Source organism: Montipora capricornis, chromosome 11, assembly GCF_036669925.1.
Source record: "Montipora capricornis isolate CH-2021 chromosome 11, ASM3666992v2, whole genome shotgun sequence".
Classification (NCBI taxonomy): domain Eukaryota; kingdom Metazoa; phylum Cnidaria; class Anthozoa; order Scleractinia; family Acroporidae; genus Montipora; species Montipora capricornis.
The window spans coordinates 16,916,205-16,931,835 of NC_090893.1; the positions used below are offsets into that span (position 1 = coordinate 16,916,205).

General features: G+C 40.9%; 1 protein-coding gene across 1 annotated transcript in view; it reads right to left on the minus strand.

The window, feature by feature from the left end:
• Positions 1-15,631, minus strand: part of LOC138024167 (tubulin polyglutamylase TTLL7-like) — a 33,531-nt gene that overhangs the window by 4,587 nt on the left and 13,313 nt on the right. Inside the window, exons 11-24 of the mRNA XM_068871276.1 lie at positions 14,613-14,685; positions 13,283-13,441; positions 11,533-11,627; positions 9,215-9,308; positions 8,464-8,511; positions 7,715-7,777; positions 6,856-6,949; positions 6,582-6,634; positions 5,730-5,828; positions 4,939-5,181; positions 4,653-4,787; positions 2,652-2,732; positions 1,523-1,683; positions 890-938 (exon numbers count right to left, since the gene is read on the minus strand). Coding sequence (XP_068727377.1) covers positions 890-938; positions 1,523-1,683; positions 2,652-2,732; positions 4,653-4,787; positions 4,939-5,181; positions 5,730-5,828; positions 6,582-6,634; positions 6,856-6,949; positions 7,715-7,777; positions 8,464-8,511; positions 9,215-9,308; positions 11,533-11,627; positions 13,283-13,441; positions 14,613-14,685 — 1,447 coding nt within the window. The remainder of the gene's footprint in view (positions 1-889; positions 939-1,522; positions 1,684-2,651; positions 2,733-4,652; positions 4,788-4,938; positions 5,182-5,729; positions 5,829-6,581; positions 6,635-6,855; positions 6,950-7,714; positions 7,778-8,463; positions 8,512-9,214; positions 9,309-11,532; positions 11,628-13,282; positions 13,442-14,612; positions 14,686-15,631) is intronic.

The window sequence follows — 15,631 nt, forward strand, 5'->3', positions numbered from 1 at the left end:
TCAGCCGCACATCTGTATTCTCATAGACTAAAAAAGCACGCTGTTTTATCCCTTCAGGGTGCGCGTTATATCGAAACTTTATTATAAATAGCCTCACGCAAGTGCTCTACTGATTGAATTCAAGTTAAGGGGGCAAAAAGCAAATGTTTGAATTTCGTGAAAGTGGACAACCGGAGGACTCGGAAAAAAACTCTCGGAGCAGAGTAGCGGACCCGGAAACTCAACCCATACATGACGGAGGTGAAACTTCGGCCAGTTTTCCCATTTTTTAAAACCATGGGAGGAAGTAGGGGGGGGGGGGGGGAAGAAACAAGCGGTAATAAAGCAACAGGGGCGAGATCTAGGGGGAGGGTTCATGGGGTGCGCAGCTCACCTCCCTGAGATGACCAGCGACTTTCTAATACAACTGGTATTATGGAAAAACAAAATGTCACCAGTCAGCTACGCCATTCCTTAGTGGTGCCGTCCCCCCTTCCCCCCTGGATCCACCCCTGAGGAACCCGACATTTTGAGGACAATTTTTGCGGTGGAAGAGTTGGTTTAAGATGACGGGCACTTAAAGTCGTTGACGATAATAATTATAATAATAATAATCATCATCATCATCATCATCATCATAATAATAATAATAATAATAATACTTAAGTGTCGAGTGTACCTAGCGATGGAGAACTAATTGGGGGCATCGTGTAAGTCAAATCAAATCAACTCATACAGCTGCATCAAGTCATACGGTTTTTGAGGAGAGGAGAAAACCGAAGTCCCAGAGAAAAAAATCTCTCGAAGCAGAGTAGAGAACCAACAAAGTCAACCCACGTGTGACACCAAGTCTAGTAATCAAACCAGATTACTTTAATTAAAACAATAGATTTGATTGATTACAACTTACCACTGACAACACCTCTGTGCTTTTGCTGAATATCGTCTCCCAAGAATTTCTAGGAAAAGGAGAGAGACAAGCATCACTACGTTAGGAGCTTATCGTCACAAGAGAGCATCTGATACCTCACTTTGATAGAGAATTTTCTTACAGCCATTTACTTGTCGATTCTTGTCCTCCATGTGCTTTTCCTGTTTAATTTATTTTGGCATGTGGAACGCACACATTAAAAGGGTTTATATAATGATTGAATTAATTAATTAATTAATTGGTTAATTAATTGTATGAGCTTTAAACTCGATAAAACACTCTTTGCTGGAATTCTTTAATATAAAGAATAACAATAAGGCCCGGCTTGTATTTTTGTATGCTAACATCTTCCCCTCACAATGAATCAGTTGAAATTTTGTTCGGACTCCCGAGCCACAATGTTTTTTTTTTTGGAATGCTTTTGAAGCCGTTCAAAAATCTCGCAGCACGTGTTTTATCGGCTACGCCTCGTGTTTTTAAACCAATCAGTATTCAAAAACACTGCTGTTCGTTTTTTAACAGTACATAGCACACCGTTTTCGACATTGAACAGGATGAAAATGCTAAGAATAGTCAAAATGAGATGACTTAGAAGGCAAGCCCTAAACATACCCTAAGTTTGAGAAGCAGTTCCATAATCCTTGTCCATGACTCCATAACAGCCTATTGAAAACACGCGAGAAAACACGACAGAGGCGAAGGCTATCGACCTCGGACGAGCGCCACACACGCTGCAAGATGGCTCTGACGTTTGTCTTCACGATATCTACAACCTAAGGGACAAAACGAAAGTAATATATGTACTGGAAGAACAGCCACGATTACAGCTCACAGCTTACAGCTTTTACGGCCATGTATAGAAACTTTTTTTTTTTCAAATAAACATGGCCAAAATTATCAATAATAATAAATCATACCGTCATTACCCCACCAGAAGGCTTTGTTCTGGTCACGTGAATGAGTTAAATGACACAGATCTTCATTTTCACCGTCAAAAAATGGCAAGGTGGCTCTAAATCTGAGTTTTATTTCAGCCTGCTTATTACTTTTCCAGCAACAAAAGTTGGGGGTCACCGAGTTCGTTTTTTAGTCAAAATAAAGGGTGCATTTAGGTGGCTCTTTTGTTGCCTTGGTGACCTATTGCATCCATGCAATTAATTACATAAGAGTGCCTCTCTATCAATTTGCGATCTTGCCCCAGCAGATTCACTAATGGACTCATTTTTCGATACACTTTTTGCAGGGACATAACAAATAATTTTCGCGGGAACGGGTATTCTAAAAATAGACTTGTTTGTGACTGTACTGGGAGCCCACCCATGCCATAACAACACTCTTATCACCTTTCATTCTTGGTCAGGATGGGCTCCTGTCGTAGTGCATCTTGTCAAGCAATTATTGGTGTTTCATTTGGCACCACAAAAATTGCCGTTACGTAAAACAGTATTGTAGAGATAATCCTTCTAATGAGATAATCCCCTCAAATTGTTGAGACTCGTTTGAGTCACCTTAAGCACGTCACATGAAACCTTTTCCCCACGATGTGGACCTCAAAGAGAAGAGGCTGGAAGCACTCTTCTCCATTAAAATGTCCCCTTCTATCTTGGCAATTAAGGTCTGGCAAAGACACTAGTCCTTCCTTCCTTCCTTCCTTCCTTCCTTTCGCAAACCAATTCATCCCAGAGGTCGAGTTAACTACCTCTGTCTGAGTAGCTCGTTTTAGGGTTGCAGCAGCTCTTACCTTTCTTCGCTTTATCGAATCAAGTTTCACCAACCAATAGGAAGCGACTCTTGGTTTATGAAATTTCCAGTTATCTTGAATCTACAAGGAAGGCAAAAGGAATGTCAACTAAACTAAATCTATGAAAAGTTGTCTCGCAAGCATTGAATTTCGTTGAGAAAAATTGAAAAGTAGATTGCTTCCGCAACGAAACTGCTGAGTGGATTGCAAGAAAAGTAGCCAAGTGTAACATGAGACTGTTTCACATGTTAAACGCAAATGTAAAGACAACTCCGAACGCAAATGCAAGCGCGCGACGTTCACACGAATAACCCAAACGTATGGATAACATACGCAGGCGCAGTGGGGATAATATTTCAAAATGGCGGCCGAGGCTGACCCCGTAAAATTCGAACCTTAAATAACAATGACCACAACTTGGTTTTCTGAGCCCGCGAGACTGAGCACCCCCAGCAAACCATTGCTTTAACGAAAACCGCTGGTCAGCAACCTCGTTCTGGCCATTTCTGTCTAAGGTCTTCCGTAAAGTTCATCTTTAATCGAGGTCACAAGGGACTGGTATGTATTGTTACCTTAGGCTTTCGTTTGGGTTTGCCTTGTCCCAGTTCACACGCAATCGCAACTGCAAGAAGCAGAGAATGAAAAAGTTTCCCTTTCTTGAGTAAGCAGTTGCGAACGCGTTTGGAATGCGGTAAATTTCACGTGTGTTTCCTCGCCTTTGCATTCGGGTCGGTGTCGCATTTGTGAATCACGCCGAGGGCTTGACAAGACAATCATTAGGTTCAATGTAATAGGCCACTTGGGAAAATATCATAATACTCTTTGTTTGTCCCCCCAAATTTTGCATAAGCATGGTTTTGTTTTCTCTTGGGACCATTGTAAGTCCCAAGAGAAACTGGAAACAATGAATATGCAAAATTTAGGGGGACAAACAAAGAGTATTATGGTATTTTGTGAAGTGGCCTATGAAGGAGATGTCACACCTTAACCCTGGTAAGTTAAGTATATATAACTCATTTGTAGACCACCTTAACTATATAGTAACCGGAAGGTCGCAGGTTTGATTCTTGCGAAAGATCACTAAGACCATAGTTAATAGAAGTAGGCTGGTTACGAAAATCGACAAGTTTCTTTGTCTCATGTTTTTGTTCGCTTTTTTGGCCTTGACCTTGCACAAAACGCGACAAAAACACGCTTTTTTTGGCAGGATAACCAATCAAAAGCTTCGACTAATTTATTCGAAATTAACTTGCGAACCAAAAACAAAAGATTTTGCAGGGTCACGGTCGGTTCAACACCTAATTGCGACTGTATTGTTCCTGCTTTTGAAATTCCCAGGGTTTCGTAACCAGTCCCTAGATTAACTATGCTAAGACTTTTTCCGTGTATCCCAGAGTCACCATAGCAGAAAGTGATCTTTTCTCTTCATCAGCTTCATTGTAAAAGAACGAGAGTGACCTTAAAGGAAAAATAAGCAACTCGAGACAAAACACGACACCAGGGAGATTCAGCAAAGACGACTTCGACGACATCGACGACGGCAGAAAACAACAGCTGCAATGAACAAAAGCATTGCCTCTGCACGCCCTGCACGTGCGTTTTACATTTTGTTGCATTGCTTTGCCCTTCTCTTCCTAAGAAACTACGTGAACGAGAGATTGACTGTTTTACGCTCCCGTTGTCTTCAAATGAGTTCAGCAAAAGTTGTTGATTTTCAGGGGACGGGAAAGAAATGTGTTAAGATGCATGTCGCACGTGCAGCACGCTCATTTCACTCAAGAAAACCTAGCATTTGGTCGCGTCCCCATTCATTTTGCCGCCACTGTCATGGCGTCGCTTCTAGCTCGGGATTAGTTCAGCAAATAATGGACGCAAATAAAATGCATACACATAGCCAAAACCTGACTTGGCCTAAACCTAAAAGACAAAAGGGGAGCATCCCACATCGATCGATTCTACAAAGAAAAGGTAGAAATCTAAGTGATTTCTTCATTTACTTACGCTTTCTAAAATCATCTCTGCTTCTTCATCTGTTCTGCCTGGAAATTTGATCCTCATGTCGAGCAAAGCCTCCAGCGTTCGCCGGCTCATTTCTTCTTCTCTCTCCCGGATAGCAGCATCTAGAAAAACTGAGTCCTAAGAGAAAACAAAGGCAATGAACAAAATTTTGTCACGCAGTTTTAAGCTGTCAAAGATACGAGTGCAAAACATATCAACCGGTTTGACCGAGTCTACGTCTATCTTAGCGAAGTCATGAAATGGAACCTCATTCGTAAACGTCACTTACTACGACAGGATTGAATTTCATTGGAGGAGAGGACGAGGACGCCACGATTCTCTGTGTGGAGGAACGCGGTAATGCAGTGATGCGATTGGCTGAGTTTGGAGAATTTTGCGCTGACGTGGGACGTAATGATGACGAAATCGATGATGACGACAGATTTTGCGTGTTCGAAGACGCAGAAGTGGAAGATGACGACGATTCAATTTTACTTGCGGTCGACTTAGCACTTGGCATTGATGGCAAAGGCTGAAAACAAAGCGATAAACACAGTATTACAAAGACTGCTAAGTGTATTTTCTGGATAACTCGTTTTTTTTCTTTATTTTTGGAAAAAAAGAAAATCCATCTTCGATCTGTACTGTACGCTTGAGTCAACCATTTCTCGTATCTCCTTTTATTTTTAGAATCACCTCGCAGGGGGGGGGAGGAAAGGAGGGGTTTAGAGGGTGTTTTCACAATAGCCAATCATAAGAGACCTATGGTCAGCCATTTATTACGTCACACGTATGTGACGTATGTGAACCATATGTACGTCACACTCAAGCGTACAATACAGATGGAAGCTCCGGGTAATGGGATCCTATTCGAACACTTAACAGAAACATTGATTAAGAATCCCAACTGGCAGGGGCACCCACATGCAAACCCAACGCCCTAACCATTGGAGCACACCGCAGGAGTAAACATCCACTATCCCCTATGGAACATTTTGTTCGCAATAAGCGAGCGTGAATGTATAGTGTTGAAAAGCGGATTAGTATATTCCTACACAAAATTACAATGCAAGCTCTAACCTTGGGTCCCTTGCTTATTGGACGGTTTCCAGATTTCGTGTCAAATGTAACATTCTCATCAGCTTCACACTGCTCTAATAAATCGAGAATTTCTTCTTCCTGCCAGAAATAAGAAATAAAAACTATTTCAACTGTAAGCAAAGCGAAAAGTTCGGGTTGCATTGACGGTTTTCTGAATTTAGGACAAATGCCAAGAACTAATTTTATTCGCCTGTACTTGTACAGCTTCAATTTCCGAGGGAAAAAAAAACATTCTCTTGGTCCTGTATTTTTGCGTCATGGATCTGGGAAAAGGAGTGGGAATGGCTGGGGAAAAGCTGGGGAGGGGTGGAGGCATTTTGATCTCACACACTTGACTTCAAGAGAATCTTGTTATGGTTCGGTTACGTTATAAACCTTATTCCAAAATGGCCGCTGATTTATGCGGATACAAATTGGCCCTTGTTGCCTCGTTAAAGATAAAAGATTCTTTTGAATTTTTAGCTTAAGAACGAGGCATCAAGGGCTAATTTGAATAAAAACAAAAGAACATTTAAATGGCGGCCATTTTTGAATAAGGTGTATTGCATGGCATTGTTCCATTGTGGCTGGACGAGTGACTACTTGTGATAGGACTTTGGAGGTACTAAGCATAAGCACAAATATCAATGGATTGGGAGAGATATTTCGATAAAGAACCCACCCGCGAACTGGGAAAAGAGCAGGTGACATTCTAGGGCATGGTTTTCCTCTGTAAAAGCCAAGCACGCTTCAAAAAAAAAAAGTTCCTTCATGCCTTGGTTGTATTTCCGAGTCAATATGAAAAAATGCACCATTCAGAGGATGTGTTTTTGTTTAATCTATAGTCCTTACCCTAAGCGTACTGAATGGTTGATTGTTGTCCTTTTGAAGAGAGGTAGCTCTCCCTAAGACATAAAGTAAATAAGGAAATGAAAGAAAGGAACAGCTGGAAAGAACCTCCTAACTTTTGTTAAGTTTTAACGTCTTAAAGAGCTTCTTTTTTTTTTTTTTTTTTCAGGATAAAGTCACCGTCAATTAATTATAACAAGGTTATTTTGTCGTTTTCCCAGGTAAATTCTTGCTTGAAAAAAGCATGATTCAGTGCACGAATGGAAACAATTCATACCTGACAGGAAAAGCTTAAAGGCATCCGCCAAAAGTCCGTTGTACTTTTCTCTTCGGGTTTTATCTTCTGGGGGAAATATTCGGCGAAAATTGCCCTGGGAAATAGACAATCAAAACACTCAAATAGTCATCGAGGATCACAGGGGTTTGCTATGTTACTTCATATTCTCTGGGTCTATTGGCCACTTTGAGGTTGCGAGGGGGACAGGGTCGAGAGCCGTGTTAAATTGCATTGTAGGACTGTTTTGGGCGACGCCTTTTCATCATTGTATACGCGGAGCAAGAACTCAAGTTGCAAGAAAGCTACATACCACGAGCTGAGCTTCCTAAACCACCAGAATATTGTACAAGGGTAGTTTTAAAACGATGGCTCGCTTGCCAAGGTGCCGCTGAAATTGTCCGGAAAACTAACAGATTTCATCAAAAGGTCAGTGAGATCGTGGTACATACTACGTTTACTTACTAACAACATAAGTTATAAACATTTAACCCGAAGGTAATTGTTATCGTACAATATACTTAAGTCTTTTTGCTTTGCAAAGTAAACGATTGTTAAAAACAGTGGCTCGTCCCCAAGACAGTCCCACAATGCAATTCAATAAGACTCCCGACCCTGTCCCCCACGCAACCTCAAAGTGACCAACAGATGGTTTGAAACCAATCTCCTGAGATACAGATAGCAATGATGTAATGTACAATTGCTGGTGGACAAACAAAACGAGCTAATAGCAGATCCTTTGTTTTCGCCCACCAACGTGGCGGCGATGAGGGAACGTGAATACCATCAAAGAAATGATAACGTCTGTTTAACAATGAAGATGAAAGAACTCAATAACGACTTTGATGCTCTATCCACACACCATATTCATATTCTCAAATTCTTCTCTCGCAGCATCTCTTCTTATTTGAGTCAGCCTGTCTCTCTAAAACCATAAAAAATAAATCAATTTACCGATTGAAACAAGGGGCAAGGATGGCACAGTCGGTTAGTGCGCGGCCTTGGTGCAAGAGGTCCTGAGTTCGATTCCCGGATCTCGCATCCTTGTTTCGACTTCTTTCCTTTCCGTGTAGCTAAGTAGCTTTAAATACCCGTAAAACGGAGCACTGATGGAGAGGGGGGAGTAAAATGAGCGCACCGTCGACCTCAGGTTTGTCAGTTGAATTACTGTTACGAGTTATCGACGTTAAATATGGTTGCTTTACTTTACTTTACTTTACTTTACTTTAAACACCATCATTGTGCGTCCGAGACCAAGATGTTTCGCACGTTTCGTGCCATCATGGTATTTTCTGCCTTAGCAACGGGGAATGTCTTCAAGGGTTATCAAAATATCTGCAGAACTTGAGAGATGGCGTCAGGAAAGTTACATTAGTTTCCTTCATGTGACGAATTACATGGAAGGATCCGGGATAGGATGAAATAATTATGATGTAGAAGACACATTAAGTGAACAAGTAAACATTACACAAATGCCTGCTGGAAATACGCTTAGGAAAGAAAATCCGATATAAGACCAAAAAATGCCTCTATGTTAAATTCTAATGCATATCTGCTTCGTCACCTTCTGTAAGCAGCAAAGGACGGCTTGTTACACTCCTTTCAACCTACCAGTTCAGTTCGCCGTTTGTTTAAAATCAACTTTTTCTTTTCCAATTCCTGTCAAAAGAACACAACAAAGGGCAATATAAAAGTGAGTTTTGCGATCTACTAGTGGACAAATTTAATTAATAGCGAAAAAGAATCTGTTTTAAACGTTTAAGGCCGCAAATATAATTTTTTAAAAGAAATGGTTAACTTTTTTCGGGTGTCTTGATAAGGTGGGTGATTTCATTCGGATGAGCTTAGCTCTGTTATTGACGACGACATTAGAATCAAAGCTTTTCAGTAGCCTTAGTTTTAGGTCCCTGTAGAGTTTCAGATTTTTTCTCTTTCTGTTACAGTCGGTTGGGTGTCTCATTACGACTGGCTTCGATGGTGTAAATGATACTGTAAAATGCAAACGCCCATCGCTCACAACTCTCTTTAGAGATATTTGAGAACGACTTTCTCGTTGTGGTACCTGTGAATACGCCATTTTCGAAATATCAAATATTCAGCTTCATAATGAGGCAGCGAGGGCAAAAACAATAGAAACAGGTTGGAAGGAATGTGAAAAATATTTGTATATCATTTCAATTTCCTTTGCCTTTGTTCTCTAAACCTCTCTTTTAAGCTGAATTTCAATACATCGAAAAAGTCTATTAGCTACTAAGATATGACTCTGGCACCATACTAGGCATGCGCAGTATCGAAGTCTACAAAATTTCGCTAAAGCGCATCTGTGTTTACGACACATGAAAAATGCGCTTAAATCACTTACCGACATGGAGTACTCGCTTCTTTTCGGTTGCGTAAGCAATCTTTTCTGGGCTTCTGCCTTCTCCGCCGCTATGCCCCGTCTCTTGTCGCTTGCTCTGGAATAACAATAACATCAAATAGAACTACATTTTCCCTATCGAGAGTGGTTTTGCATTCTTTTTGCAGAATATATTTATCTTGAATTCACACAGCCAAGAGAATATGAGGTAAGAGGGCGAATCCCTCTGCCCTATTACAACTATTTGAAACCTATTTTTAGAACGCGTCCGTGCGGCAAAAGTTATTTTTATCTGTTGTTACCATGACTGCGCGGTCCACTTTCATACAAACTGACCAATCAGGTGACGTCTGTGAAATAACCAAGCAATATGAAACGGAACTAATAACAGATTTCAAATATGGGGAATTCAGTCTCTTACCTCACACCCTCTTGATACACAACGACATAACACATTTACAGTCTTGTAGTAGTGACCTTAACGTAAAGTTGAGGCTCGGTTAGAGAGATTTAGCATCGCGTTTAGGGCAAACGGCAAACGTCCGGAAGAAATTTGCGTTTTGTCAAAAATTAGAGACCCACAGATATCGAGCAATTTTTCAAAAGAGAGAAACTCAAGTTAGAATACGATTTTCATGCTCGAATGGCAACCAGCTGCCTACCGTTTCCCGTGAACAAACTGAGTGCTAAATAGTTCAGTTTCAAGTTCTCCATGACCGCTGAATAAAAACACTGAGGACGCATTTTAACAGGGTTAGCTGCTTGAAACAATTTCCATACGCAAAGCTCTAGACTCTCAATTCAGCAAAATTCTTCCTCACGAACTGGATCAACTATTTCGAATCTTAGTTAATTAGAGGTGACTGGTTTGGAAGCTCGGCAAACATCAAAGGAGCAAACAAAGATGCCAAGATTTAGGTTGGAAAGTCCACGATCGTGCACAATCTTCTGTTTTGCGCTCATACACTATGCATGAATTACGAAACCAATACGTTTCTACTGGTTAGTTCCTCAGTACGGAGTAACCAGCTATTGTGTTTTGTGCACGGTCAAAGCCAAAAACGAAAACAAAAACCTACAAAAAAGAAATTTGTCGGGTTTCATAACCATTCCCCTCTATTAACTATGCTGGAATGGAATCCTCTTAACGCTAAGAAATCTTAGAAAGAACGACTTCACTAGGAAAATAACAAGTCTCCTTTTCGATATTTTAATTTCTGAAGACTCTTATCTAGAAACTTGTGAAATTACTCTTAGAATAAAGCATTTTGCCAAATGATATTGGTCTTAAAAATTAAAAGATAATCTTAGTTCAATTCAATTAATCTACTTTAAATGCATTGAATGAATTCCCTATCACTGCTATTCCCCTGTTCTTTTATTAGAAAGAATCTTAACTTGATATTTGTGATATCCTTCATCTATAGAGGAAACCTTTTCGTCAAATATTATTGAATCTTAAGATTATCAGCAATCAATTAACTAGAATCTCTATCTGTATACCACTGTAGTACCTCACATCTTTATAACAGAGACATTCAGTTGCTCTTGTCTTCAGTACATATTAATTGTTTCCTTTCGCAATCTTAGTACATAGTGGTACTATGATCAAAAAATCATTTCCATTTTTTCTTCTGATTTTGAAAGCGTGTTCGCTTAACACCTAACTGGCAAAATTTTGAGCTTTGAGTTTTATCCAAAGGCTGTTTATTTTGATTGTAAGTTTTGGATTTCATGGTCCGCCATTACTCACGTTCAAAACTGGCCGATTGGACCTCAGAGGGTTGGATCTAGAGAAAATGACGTCATTTACTCACTAGCTTAAAATCTCAGCGTGAAAACGCAATTTATTATATATGCAAAACACGAGTTGAAAAGTCTGATAGCCCGAAACTCCCGTGCTGCATATTAATTAGGCCGCGTACACACGCATTGCATTCTTAAACTGGTGAGTGTTTGACGTCATTTTCTCCTCGACCCAGCTCTCTCAAGATTTTAAAGTTAGTAATGGCGGACCAATAAATAAGAAAATTCCAGCTAAAATAAACAAGTGTCTTTTTAAAATCAGAACTTAAAACTTGGGTGGGTTAGTGTTTAGTTAACATAGTTTTGAAATCCAAAGGAAAAACAAAATTTTTTTTTGGTCGTAGTACCACTTTAACTATTTTATGTTTGCTCCACCAAACTCGATTAGCCTTGCTAAATTTGGGTGGACATTTTAATTTTCATTGTAACTAGTATTATATGTAATAAACGTTGTTGTTGTTACCCAAATTTCTGCTTTACTCCCGAGCAGAATTTAGTATTTGCGACATTTATACCTGATGTTAAGTAAGTTGAAAGTGTCCGACAAAGCCCCTCCTTTGATTTCACTGTCCAGTTTGGTATCTGTGCCAAAGCTAGGAGAACGATTAACCTTCGAGAAAACAAGATGTAAGAAGTGTCATCAAAAAGAACCCATCAAGAACAAATGAATATGTTCTCCCTCCATACTACATACACTCGATGTAGTCAATGTCGGAGATCTTACACAAGGTTTTCCTAACATTGGCAAGGGGGGATGGCTCAGTCCGGTTCAGCATCGCAACTCTGTGTGGGAGGATGCTAGTTCAAGCTCAACCGGACCAACAACTCAGAGTCTTAAAAATAGCTGAGGTGAAAGTGCAACAATTGTAATGACACCTGCAAATGGCTAGATGCTGTAGTCTTCTCAGATAAGGACGATAAACCGTAGGCCAGTCTCACAGCCCTTGTTCAAAAACTCAAAGCCTCAATGCAAGTCACAAGAATCCCTGACGAGTATTGGTGATACGATCGTACCACTTGGTGTTCAGGATTGTAAGTAGATATATCCGATGAAACTTTTCTAGCTGTATCAGTTGCCATCGGCGATACGTAATTCACTTTTCGGAACCCTTTATAGGAGGTTAGGTATGATGATAGGTTGATGGACATGTATTCTGGTGTCTCCCTCAAGTTCGTGATTGTCAAAGTTTGGAGTCGTTAAAAAAATCCACACACTACTCCCATTGGCACGAAGTTGCCAGTGTTGTTGAGACCATATGTAAGCCGAGACATCCCCAAGTTGAGGGGCCTACGTCGAGTGTTAGAATATCAGGATCAGGAAGCCAGTCCCATTAAAGCGTTGAACAATAAACAGAAGCTATGTCGTCAAAAATTTGGTTTTATCAACGGAGTTGATAATGTAAATTGACCACCGTACAGGGATTCTAAAAGCTGACGTTTCTAGCGTTAGCCCTTCGTCAGAGCGAATGACGAAGGGCCAGTAACGCTCGAAACGTCAGCTTTTATAGAATCCCTGTACGTACGGTGGTCAATTTACATTTTCAACTCCGTTGATAAAAACAAATTTTTGTGTACTACTTCCCCACCGACGCAGCACCATAGTTTCTTTAAAAACTACCCCCTTTAGAAACTATGTCGGGTCGACTATTTGGTGAAGCTGAAGTCAGGTTAGGATTCTTAAAAAACTGAGTATACCGTGTACATTAGCTCTTTCCACTGGCGACGCGACCTCTCGCTCCCACGCGCGCAAAAGCCCTCGATCGCAATTTTTCGCGTAACACAAAGCGAGTGTATCTTATTTTGCCTCTATCCTGGACATAATTGCACCCAATAAACAGCCAACATTTTGCGAAACTTGAGAGGTGAGCATATTTTTGGCGCAGACATCACTCCATATTCTGACAACTGGAGCCCGGCGGGGGTATTTTGCAGAAGGCCCAACGCCGAATACCAAACGCCGAACGTTGCATAATTGGTATTTGACCGGGTAATAATTGCACATACACGCAACAATAACTAAAAGCTAATCGGCGCTTAGGCCTTCCTACTGCAGACGTGCACTACCACAATTGCTCAAGTTCGTCGTTCTACAAAATACCCTTGCTCGTTGTGGCCTGCGCAGAAACCCATTTTTTTATGGATCGCGAAATCTCACGCAGGCATAAGCCGCAGATCTGGGGCGTGTCATCTCGCGTGACCTCCGCGCGCGGCATTTCGCGCCAGAAAGCAAGTTAAATTTATTTGCACCCATTCTCGGTGTCTCACCTCTAAAAGCCACGGCCTGAGTTTCCTGTCCAACAAGATGTCAAATCCAAGAATCTCAAAGGAGACGCTTTCGCTGGCTGGTGGTGCTCCAGGGCGACACATGCGGTATGAATGAAGAATGTAAGGCTGAGCTACTATCAAGGTCTTCACGAGAACATCCTGATAGACACAAGTTGGACAGAGTAAAAAGACATCCTAATAATCCAGTTTAAAGGTCGCTAGAAGTAAACGGGTCAAGGAATGGCTACACTATGATTATTATAATTATAATTATAATTATTATAGATATAATTTATAAAGGTCGCTAGAAGTAGATTATTATTATTATAATTATAAAAATAATTATTATAATTACAATTATAATTTATAACGATCGCTAGAACTAGACGGGTCAAGGAATGGCTGCGTCAATGACAACCAGAACCTCAAAACATAAAATCGCATCACTTCGCAAGTATTTCAAGTCTTGGGAAATAAATATACAAGAATTAAAAATGTATGAGTGGCGTTAAGGCGCCCACAAATTACGAGGAAACGTTGTTGCGGATGCAAATGTTTCCCCGTTTGCGGCCCCAGGAAACGTTTGTTGCGGAAGCAAACTTTGCTTCCTGGGAAGCAAAAACGTTTCTGAACTTGTTCAGAAACATCTTGCTTTCTCAGCAAATGTTTCCTCGTTTGCGCGCCGAGGAAACATTTCGGGGAACAATGTTTCCGCAAGAATGTTTGTGCTTGTGCTTGAGTTTCTACTTATGCTTGCGTCAACCCCGTTTTCACGGTGAAATAAGCGCCCTTATAGACCTCTTTCATAATGGCCGCCAACTAAAATGTCCTTTTGTTTTAATGCTAATAAGCCTTTTCTAGCCTCGCTACGACAAGCAAATTTCAAAAGAACATTTGTTTCAAAATGAGGGCAGTAGGTCTAATTAACATAAATATAAAAGAATGTAAACGTGGTCGCCATTTATGAAAGTGGTCTTTGTGCTTGCGTCGCTAGTGAAAAGCAGGCTCTAACGAGCGTTTAGTCGCAGCGACATGTTTTGAAACCAGAGTACACGGAGCGACTAGCGCCTGAAACGTTTAGCCGCGACTCGTCGCCAAATGCGTCTCGGCCTTAACTGGGCTTATATGTAAAACGCAAACACAGGGTACGCGCTTTAATAAGGCGAATGTTGCGCAAATATTTGCCCTTGGGCGCATTTCAAGCTTTTGCGATTGTCCTGAAAAACATTTTTCGTGGCGTTCGAGAAGTTAACGCTGTATCGCTGAAAAAAGGCCCTGCTACGAGTCGCGAGCAATATTCACCAAAGTTGGTTTTTAGTTTCGAGCTCACCGTTATACTATGCCAAAGAAAATTCACATCGTAGTCCATGGATTTTAACCACTCGTTCAGAAATTTGAAAGACCTGAGAGAGAAATCAAATGAGCAATTCAGTGAATGATGTCCTTGTCAAACAAAGAAATGCTACAAGATCTCCTAGATATGCAAGCGAGGGATTTTCAGTTGACTACCCCAAAGGGCCCGTGACAAAAGCCGTTTATTGTGTCATGGGTTTCTTTCATGTTTAAGGGACCTTGTCAGCTGGGGCTCATGCGCAGTAGGGTCCGGCTGGCACTAATCTTCATAGAGCTCATCACAATGTTTTGCTATTCAGCCATTGCAGGAACCCATGACCCGGAGTCTACAACGGCATTTTCCCAGGCCGACCTATTTTTAGACTACAAAAATCTAGCTTTATCAACGGAGTTGATAATGTAAATTGGCCACCGTACAGAGGTTCTAAAAGCTGACGTTTCGAGCGTTAGCCCTTCGTCACAGCGATGACGAAGGGCTAACGCTCGAAACGTCAGGTTAGAATCTCTGTACGATGGCCAATTTACATTATCAACTCTGGTGATAAAACCAAATTTTTGTACACTACTTCCCCAACGACGCAGCACCACAGTTTCTTTAAAAACTACCCCCTTCATTCATTTATTTTTAGACTGCTTTTTCCGAAAATAACAAAGGCAGTTCCGATTCGGTGACCCTATGACGTCAGGTTAGTTTCTTATAATTGATCATCGGGCGCCAGTGGGAGTCTCATTAGCGGGAAATTTAATCTAAAAATAAATTGGTCTGTGAAAACGCCGTGACACGAACATAATGCAGTTGTAGGCTCCGAGTAATGGGTTCCTGGCCATTGTCACACGTTCTCGCCGCACAGAGAGAAGCTCTGGTGTGCCTGTGTTTTTCGAACTCTTGAAACCTTCTGAAGAGTAGATCTAATAAGCAACTAGAACTCCTAGGCAAATTGAAAAAAAAAATTGGGCCGACGTTTTCAAAAGCTTTCTGGCTTACTTACGCATGCG